The 10217-nt window shown below is 35.5% G+C and overlaps 2 protein-coding genes across 2 annotated transcripts; both read left to right on the forward strand.

The window, feature by feature from the left end:
• The first annotated feature begins 3427 nt into the window (after nt 1-3427).
• On the forward strand, nt 3428-4731 carry LOC125198036 (AP2/ERF and B3 domain-containing transcription repressor RAV2-like). The gene has a single exon (XM_048096497.1). It carries the CDS (start codon nt 3526-3528, stop codon nt 4522-4524), a length of 999 nt encoding a protein of 332 aa, XP_047952454.1. The 5' UTR covers nt 3428-3525; the 3' UTR covers nt 4525-4731.
• A 2699-nt stretch (nt 4732-7430) lies between these two features.
• Nucleotides 7431-10086, forward strand: LOC125198035 (methionine aminopeptidase 1B, chloroplastic-like; the record flags this gene model as incomplete). The annotated part of the gene is made up of 6 exons (XM_048096496.1): nt 7431-7627; nt 7903-7978; nt 8700-8937; nt 9600-9761; nt 9848-9889; nt 10015-10086. Coding segments are annotated over exons 1-6 (717 nt in total), but the record flags the coding sequence as incomplete, so codon positions are not given.
• Nucleotides 10087-10217: the final 131 nt, after the last annotated feature.

Below are 10217 nucleotides of genomic sequence, written 5' to 3' on the forward strand. Positions count from 1 at the left end.
AGCAGCAGTCATCTAAGATATGATGGCATGATGATAAAAAAACATTACTACATGAGTATATGGTTAATTATATAATAGTGTATCTCATATTTTTAGCAGCCAACAAATGAATCATGTGCCGAAATTAATCTACTTTTCCTTTCCGCAGGCGCAAACCACAATCTTTATTATTATTATTATTATTATTATTAATATCGAACCAATCTCCATTACTCGTCACACTATTTCGAGATAATATTGAAAAATAATGCATCCAATTAAAGAGCCAAAATATCTATCCAAGACAGCTCAAATTAAAGATTCGCGATGACATATATATATCTTTATGCATAATTCTAAAAATTTATGGGATAATAGATAATTATAAACAAAACAAATATTCTTCACTTGGTGATAAGATATATATTAATATGAATGATTAATTAAGATTAAAGGGAAAACCTCGTCACGGAATTGAAGCAAGGCCACTAAGTTAAGTGATTTTCCAAGACATAATCACTGAATTTACCAACCCAACCCAACCCAACCCAATATCAGATAAGAAGAAATCTTAAAACGAGTATATCTAATAATCTATATGTGTGTGAATAAAAACGGGCGAATAAAACCATGATATATGCACTAACATGAGATAGTAATGATGACTAAGCTCCGAACTCACTATATTTATTGGACTATAATGTGTGAGGATATGATGATGATAATGAATTAATGATGATTGATGACTAAGAAGAGCACAAAACAACATAGGCTATCAATCAAACTCCAAAGAGTATCTCGTTCCCCAACAACACATTAATACAGAAAATGTCTTGTATTTGGGTCCAATTCAAAATATAATTCTCAATTGCATGTGACACAATTTTGAGAATTATTTTTTGAATTGGACAAAAATGATTTAGATACGAATGTTGCCTGAAGATTTTGCAAGTTCAGAGTTCAAACCAAACTATTAGAATGTTAGATTAGAAAACAAAAGAAAAGGGATAAAAGTATAATAGGGATTGAGTTATCCTCATGTTAGATAACTACTGTTCCACCAACTAAATTTAACAGAAGCATCAGTTTGAGATCAGCATTTAATTAGTGATGATAAGAAGATAATATAATATAATGGATTTGATTATCCTTTACTATTTAAGGTGGAGAAGGATTTGAATAGTCCCACTTCAATATAATGTTTTTTAGTACAAGAAATTAGTGATCATAGACAAGGACCCACTTGAAGAGAAAGCAGCGTCACAAAAAAAAAAAAAAAAAAAGATTAATTGCAACAATATTTCCTTTGAGAAACATCCTATTTTCTTATGCATTCAAAGATTCTATTGGAAATATCATTGAAATTATTAAATTAATCACGATAAAGATAGGGTAGGCATATAGAATATATTTAAATGTTTATCTCTTCTTATAGTAGCATCTACTTTGTGATCTCAATGTGATATAATGATTTACATTGTTACATACGGCCGATTTAATTAACAAATCAAATCATCAAAATATAACTCAATTCGAGATATTTATTTTGTGAATTAACTTGATTTTAGTGAAACAGGGTGCAGCAGGAATATATTTATTTATTTGTGGTGTTTTGAGTAAACAGAGAAAAGACAAAACATAAAGATTCATATTTCTAAGAATGACGTGTAATCTGATTAATACGTATACCCCTATGTACATCGAGAGAAAAATTGTGTGCCATATTTAATGACACGTCATTCAATGTGTAATAGGTGGTTAATAAAATGTGTTGTCTTTCTGGTGTAAGATAGTTGAATGAGAGTGACATAATTTGGAGGATTTTTATTTAAATATTGTAGCATTGTCTATTAGTGACATTTGATTTGCTACAAATCCACTATCGACGTGGCAATTGCTTCATCCTAACATGGAAGAAAAACACGTTTACAAATTGTCTTCATTGTATCATACAAATGTACAAATAATGTAATAAGTAGAAGATCAACATATATAAACTTTAAATCTTACCATAAAATTTATTTATGCAGCTTCCATTCAAATTTGCCTAATAATCTTTTTAGATAACAAAAACGAACTAATGTTGACGATGATATGCAATTAATTTTTAAGACTGTTTTTTTCTCCACTTAAAAATAAACATTCAAATCATTACATAGAAAATCATTAATGAACTTCTTTATTGAAAAAACAGTTCTTTGGCCACATAATATATAGACTCAACCCGACGAAGTGTGTCACCAAATATCTCGATTCCCGTACATTTTTATTTCAGGAATGTAGCCTTTTGGAGGGATACTTCTTTTACATCTTGGTGGCAATACATACTCCATGTCTGTAACTTCTCCATGTTTCTAGATCTTTCTCCTATTTAGTATTTTCCTCATGTTCTCAGATCTCATGAGTATGACATTGTTCGGAGATTCAAAATCGGGGGCACCATTAATTTTAGAATTTCTTACCTCGTGTATCAGAAGTGGAGAAAATAATTGTGAACATGGTCATTATTGGACTATGCTTTTACTCTCTCCCTGACTTCTAAATTGTTTGTGATGAAAATATCCAATTTAAATTTATTGATTGTTGAAATAATTGAATTTGGTTCGTCCCAATTACAGTGGAGCATCTTTTTCAAATATAATTTTATATAGTTTTATTTTTTTTTATGTTAAATAGAGAGAAAACAAAATAGAAGAGAACATATAAAATAGAGAGAGTAGTATTGTAGTAGTAGTTGCTAATTTTTAGAAATGTGTTATATTGAGTGGGACATGCACATGAAGAAAAACATGTCCTGGATATAGAAAGTAAGGTTTTCACTTTCAGGCTACGTAGTTAATTTGGGCAACCGAGTTCATGGTCACTCTCTGATTGATTTATCTTGTGTGTTTTTATTGACATGCTAGAGTATTAAATAAATTGAATTATTGAATTGGGAAATTTTTGGATTATATTGCTCGGTTGAGTCACAATTGAATCCAATATTTATAGGACTACATCCAACTCATACATACATGGAAAGAATAATCTTTCCTCACTATTACAATGATTATTTGGTGTAATTTGATTAGGTAAATTCGGAAGAGATGCAACCAAAATCATAGTCTCAGTTCTGACACGTATATAATTGGTATAGGGAGCCATGCTGATATAATGAAAATATGTAGAGAATCACAAAACTAATAAGGGGGGATGCACTTACACTCATACACTCATGTGAATCCCTACTACTACTTGTTATCCCACATTCTGCTCCTGTACCCTATAGTTAATAGTTATGCCACATGAATCTTCCTACTTCCTCACCATCTCTAGGGTTGACCCACCTCACCCACATCTCCATACCTCTTTTTATTAATTTTTTCCAATCCAACTACTTTACAACATTATTTTATTTCTACACACGGCTGCTCTCCCTCTATATATATATATATATTCCACATACTCACATTCACCATCAATTCAACACCTCACTTCATCCATATCTCTCTCTCTCTCTCAAACATCCTATCTTTCTCTCCAAGAAAATACCCAAAACAGAAAAACATGGACGGAAGCTCCGTCGACGAGAGCAGCACCACCGACTCCCTATCAATGACGCCGCCCCGGCCCCGGCCCCTGCCCCCGGTCAAGTCCCTTGACCGGGTCGGCAGCGGCGCCAGCGTGGTCCTGGACGCGGAGCACGGCGTCGAGGCGGAGTCGAGGAAGCTCCCATCCTCCCGCTTCAAGGGCGTGGTCCCGCAGCCCAACGGGCGGTGGGGCGCGCAAATCTACGAGAAGCACCAGCGCGTGTGGCTCGGCACCTTCAACGAGGAGGACGAGGCCGCCCGCGCCTACGACACCGCCGCCCAGCGCTTCCGCGGCCGCGACGCCGTCACCAACTTCAAGCCGCTCTCCGACGACGCCGAGGCCGCCTTCCTCAGCTCCCACTCCAAGGCCGAGGTCGTCGACATGCTCCGAAAGCACACCTACGGCGACGAGCTCGACCAGAGCCGCCGCTGCTTCGGCGCCGCCGGAGGGAACAGATCGCCGACGAATCAAAGCGGTTTCTCCTCGGCCAAGGCGCGGGAGCCGCTGTTCGAGAAGGCGGTGACGCCCAGCGACGTCGGCAAATTGAACCGGCTCGTGATACCGAAGCAGCACGCGGAGAGGCATTTCCCTCTGCAGAGTGGGAACAGCAGCAAAGGAGTGTTGCTCAATTTCGAAGATGTGAACGGGAAAGTGTGGAGATTTCGGTATTCGTATTGGAATAGTAGCCAGAGCTATGTGCTAACCAAGGGGTGGAGCCGGTTCGTGAAGGAGAAGGATCTGCGGGCCGGGGATGTTGTGAGTTTCCAGCGCTCGACCGGCCCGGATAAGCAGCTGTACATTGATTGGAAAGTGATGAGCGGAAGGGAGGCTGAGCCGGCCGGTTCGAACCGGGTTCAGATGGTGAGGTTGTTTGGGGTGAATATATTTGAGTGCGGAAGTGGGAAGAGGGCGAGGGAGATGGACGATATGGAGATTATGAGCGCCAAGAAACAAAGGATTATTGATGTTTTGTAGTAGCAATTAGTTTTCTTTTTTATTGTTGTTGGTTTTTTTCATCAACTGTGAATGTAGTTGGGGAAAGGGAGGAGAAGGTGGAGTGAGATGGCGATGTTGCAACTTGCTAAAGCTTGAATTGTACAGTAAAATACACAAAAAGAAAGGCTTGCTCAACCTTTTAGGTTTTGATAAATATGGGAATACAAACTTCTCTCCATTTTATTATCTTTCTTCTTCTTTTTCACGTGTGATTTGGTACTACTAACCTATCTTCATCACTAATTCGAAAATTCAACAGATAAAGTAAAAAACTAAATAAAATTAAAGTGCATAAGAAAAACCCTTTGATGAAATATCTCAATTTTCTTTGTTGTTTGTGCTATGGTTTACTTGTACTTTTTCCCTTTTCAACTTTTAGTTCACAAATTTCTCTAATCACTGCGCTATATTGATATAATAAATTACATAAAGTGGATTAATATACGATGGCATGCAATCGACAAACTATACAATAGTTGAAATGTTGAAGTGCTTTCCTTCTCTACATCTTAATTTAGGACATATGAAAGGAATTATGTATTCCTACAAAAACAATGAGATTCACTGCCAACTAGTAATAAAGAAATCATTAATCGTAGTGTGTAAAGCTAACTTTATTATAAAAAATAAATCACCGCCTGCAAAATATTATACCACTTGTGTGTCTCACATGATTTCTGCTAAATATTTTCCATGATCCGTGTAAGATTTTATCGGATACCAAAATTATACGGTGCATGAATTAATCTGATTTTTAAGATTCAGTGATTCATATCCACGGCAGAATCATATCATGCATGAAAATCCGATCTCGAAAGAGCAAAATATCCCTCTCTCTTTGCATTAATTATACAGTAGTAATAAATTATTTCCATCGACAAACATTATTGTTTAAACTAACGAGTTTGCCGTGGGTCTAATTTTGAATCTTTGATCATCGAGGTCTACTAAAAATATTTAAATACTATTAGTTGGTAAATAAGCGAATCCCTATGTATGTGTGATTGTGTGTGTTTAATAAATGGGATTTCAAGTTTAAATAACTTAGCATGGCCGGGATTACATGTTTATTAAATGCGTTTGACTGTATTCTAATCTTAGCCAAAGATATTTGTGTAGTTATGTCAACTTGATTATTTATGTGGACATATATAATTGTATTATACCCATGCAATTACGATGGAGTACTTATAGTCAAACAAACAATAATAGAACTAATTAAAGTAGTATAGATTTTTCTTTATATATCGATTATATATTAATTTAGCAACTAAAACAATACAATGGCCTAACTATGGCATTAATTTGTGTAACAAAAAATTGGATTTTTGTGAGAAGTATGTATGGTGGTAGGCATCTCTCAAGTCAAAATTAAACTATCCTAACAACAAATTATTAATATCAAACTGTCTTCATCCGGAACAATTAGCGTATTTCAGCCATATGTTTGAAAAAGAAAAGTAGATTGACAATTTCATAAACCATTTAAAGCTATATTTTTAAATAATGGATATGCACTTTTTACATAGTATTTTACATTAAATTCAGATAAATTTAAAGATTTGATAATAATTATAAATATTTTTAGCAAGGGCTCGAGCCCATGTGCCTGGTGGTGGCTCTGAACTTTCGAATAATTGGTTGGGGAGAAAATGTTTTACAATCTAAATTGCGTGTTGTCATCTCCTAATTAACATATGGTGTTAGGCAAACTTTAAAAAAAAGTGATATTGGGAAGCTTAATTAATGTATAACGGCGTGATTCCGAAGCACATTAAGTAATTAAGATTATATAATTATTTGTCTACGCTCTTGCATTTTCTTGGCAACTTCCCTCTGCAGACAAAATCTATTGCTTTACTCACGTTCATGCTACACTTGATTACATATATATTCTCTCTTCTCTCACCTTCATGCTACATTGGAACGAATATAGTTATTTGGACCTAGTCAATCAAGTTTATATGGCATTTGAGATCGTGATGATGATTTGTCTAATTATATATTCTGACTTTCTTTTCTTTTTCAAATTATATTGATTTTTCTCTGAGCATCTTGCAGCATACTTTTCCATCAATCAATATTGTTTTTTAGTGTCATTTTATATTCTTGTTAGCAACATATATGTTCAATATAAAAGTATGTATATAGTAGTTTCATACTACATTCTTAACGTAGATAGATATTTACAATAGCAAATGGTATATACAAACAATGTGTGTGTGGGTATATAATTAGTGGATTTTAGGGGTAGAACGAAAACCATGACTTTGTCTTCAATAGAGACGCGCATAATATATGTGCCATATAGTCTTTTGCACTACCTAGGATAACAACAACATCAATTAATAATATAATTTACTATTAATTTCTTGCAACTTGCACTACCTTTTAATGTTCACATTAATAATTATACACCGCCCCCACAATTATCAGGACGTTTCATATGTTAGGTGATCCAATAGGGCTAAAGTGGGTTGCCTTTTGTTGTTTACACACCTCATTTCTAACAAATAATTAAACTCCAACTGATTTTCTTGTCCTTTTTGTCATACAATCTTAAACACATACAGTAATTTGATGTAGCAATTTCAGAGCATTTGCATTATTTTGCTTCAGTAATTCAGTATTCTTGACTTTCCAGCATTAAATCGTAGTTGTTCTATTTCACCAAAAAAAAATTAAAATGCCGAATTTATAAATGTTAATTACTCCTAATTACATTTAGGCGTTGGGCTCAAAGTTTGGTAGATTCAATCTATCCCAAATAGGATTGTTAAGCCCAAACATAAGCCCAACTACAATCAAATGTAAGGCTTTGGGCCCATTATTCATTTACATATAAAAATAATTAAATAAAAATCTTCTTTTTGGATGACCTCAGTTAACAAGAAATTCTTTCACCTTTAAACGATAATTCAAACTCAAGAACAAAATTCATCTCCCTCCGCAAGAATGATAGCGGGAGATATTTCTCTGTCATCTTCCACGTTCAGCTTCCATGGCGATGCAAGACTGTCAGCGTCGTCCACTCATCTCATGGGGGCCCCACTCGCTTCTCAAAGCGCTTTGCCTTCGCAGAGTATGTAATTTCTATGCCCACCGGGTGTTTGTGCTTTTTCCTCTGTGTGCTTATCTATCTAAATTGTGCCCTATTTGCTTAGTTTTCAGCTGTTTGGTTTTATTGAGGTTGATGATAACATGGGCAATTGGGAATTCCGTTGAAATTGTTGGAAAAGTTGTATTGGGTTGAGACTTTCAAGCTTGAAATTTTTTACCAGCTGTGTTCGAGGTGTTTGGTTCCTATTGTGATTTTAGCTGGATTTTAATTTCCTGCGTTTATGAAATGACATAAAGGTGCAAAGTTGATGAGACGGCTTGTTGTTTACTCGAAGAGAATATCAGGCTTGGAGGAAGCCATCAGGATAAGAAGGTAACCGGTGCCACTTTTTGGGTCTTATTGTAGTGGCTTGTTGCTTCTACTCGTTATTTGTACATTCGAATCATGTTGCATTTTCTTCCATGAGAACTCAGTGTTTACACCGGTTGTTAAATAACTGAAATTCGCAATAGTGCAGTACCACAGTGCTGCAGTTGAATCTGCTTTCTTATCTTGACCCCATTTTCTGGAAAGTTCCCTTAGAGCGTGACTGGTTTTAAAAGATTTATTTCGGCATTAAGCTATCTTGCAAGAACTTGAGCTGTAGTTGCCATATATAGTTAAACAATTTTATTCCGGTTGATACTGACTCTACTTTCATTGCTCAATATAGGAATATGCTTGTTCTTGACAGTTAGCATTTGGATTCATGTTTGGTTGGAAGCATATTCTGAGATTAGCTAACGTAAATTGATTTTGTGAAGGCTGAATTTTGCAAATATGGACTTTAGAATCTCTTGGATAGCAAAAATAATCTTAATCTGAGGTTATTTTCTGCGTTTCAATTTTTCAACATTTTGTTTCCGCTTAGATCTTTTCAGTTCAGCTAACTTTTGTTAACCAAAATCCGTAACCACCAAGTTGCATTATATCGTCTATCTCTTTTATTGTATTTCAAAATCAAAATTTTATAGGGTAATTTTTTCCCAAGTTGTTTGTTGATTTATATTTACCAATATATCAAGAAGACTCTGACATGTTTTCATTGACACAGAGAGCGTGAGCTTCGAACTTCAACTACATCCAAAAGACGGCCTCCTTTGAGACGTGGAAGGGTATCACCTGGCCTTCCTGTCCCTGATCATATCCCGAGGCCTCCTTATGTAGGTACAAAATTGTTACCGGATATTGCAGAGGAGCATCAAATTCATGATGCCGAAGGCCTTGCTCGCTTGAGGGCTGCATGTGAACTTGCTGCTCGGGTGGTAGACTATGGGGGGACCCTAGTCAGGGTGAGACTTTTGTGATAGCCAATATTTTCAAACATATGATTGCTTATAGCTGGAAAGTTTTTAGTGTAACTGATATTAGCTTTATCACCAGTATTTTTTCGCTGCCTTGGTTTATGCTTCCTAGCATCTTAGGTTTGCTTTTGAGTTACATAAAGTTATTTACCTGAGTGGTATATGTTTTTTACCTCTCTTTTGATCTCATTAGATAATTCCAAATGTTTTCGTAATTATCTCCTGCCAGGTACTTATGAGCTTAATCCAATTCTCTGTACAATGTATTATGTATCAATTGGGCACGACTCTTCTTAATCTTGTTTCAAGAGTCCTGCTGTCTTCCGATGAATAGTTCTTTCGCTTTTTAGGTTAACGTTTTGACTTTCACGGGCAGTCATTCTGTTCTAATTTCTTCCACCCTAAAGTTATGTGGATTAGGTCAGGTTCATCATGGTGCTATTCTAATCTGTAAATGGTTTGTGCTTCTTCTTGTCATTATAGATTACCAGTTATAGTTGTCTTTGTTTTATTAAGATACTAAAGTTTTGCTTAATAAAGTACAGAACTGCTTTTTCTATAAATAATTACTATTACAACATGAATAACATAGTTGTACTTTAATCAGAAGTTATAATGGTTTGAGTTAACATGGCTCTACATCATCTCAGCCCTCTGTAACGACAAATGAGATTGACAAAGCTGTCCATCAAATGATCATTGATGCTGGTGCTTACCCTTCTCCATTAGGGTATGGGGGTTTTCCTAAGAGTGTATGCACATCAGTTAATGAGTGTATGTGCCATGGAATACCAGATTCACGCCAGTTACAGGTACATGTTCCGTGCATTGTGTGGTTAGTGGCCAATACCTGCTTAAAGTCATTTCTGGCATTTGAAACTATTCATTTTGTATGCAGGATGGTGATATAATAAACATAGATGTGACAGTCTACTTAAATGTAAGATTGTGATCACTACTTTTGGTGTTCAACTTTCCATATGCATAAATATATTTCTTCCACACAATATGCAGTGGTCTTGGCTCTCTCTTTGTCATACCAGTTACCTTCAATTGTTCTTTCAGGGTTATCATGGAGATACATCCAAGACATTTGTATGCGGAAATGTAAGTCCTGCAATGAAACGTCTCATAAAGGTACCTTTTCCTCTTACTTGCTGTAGTTAGCCTATGCTGTCTATCTAACTGTCTTATTGTGGCTCTTTACTACTTACTAGTAATCCTTTTTTTAAAATAATATGTTGTTATGTACTTTAACATTCTCATTC

This window comes from Salvia hispanica, unplaced genomic scaffold (assembly GCF_023119035.1).
Source record: "Salvia hispanica cultivar TCC Black 2014 unplaced genomic scaffold, UniMelb_Shisp_WGS_1.0 HiC_scaffold_1174, whole genome shotgun sequence".
NCBI classification, from domain to species: domain Eukaryota; kingdom Viridiplantae; phylum Streptophyta; class Magnoliopsida; order Lamiales; family Lamiaceae; genus Salvia; species Salvia hispanica.

Bases quoted from the DNA above. Each gene is read 5' to 3' on its own strand.
- LOC125198036 (XM_048096497.1), top strand. From the start codon at position 3,526: ATGGACGGAAGCTCCGTCGACGAGAGCAGCACCACCGACTCCCTATCA.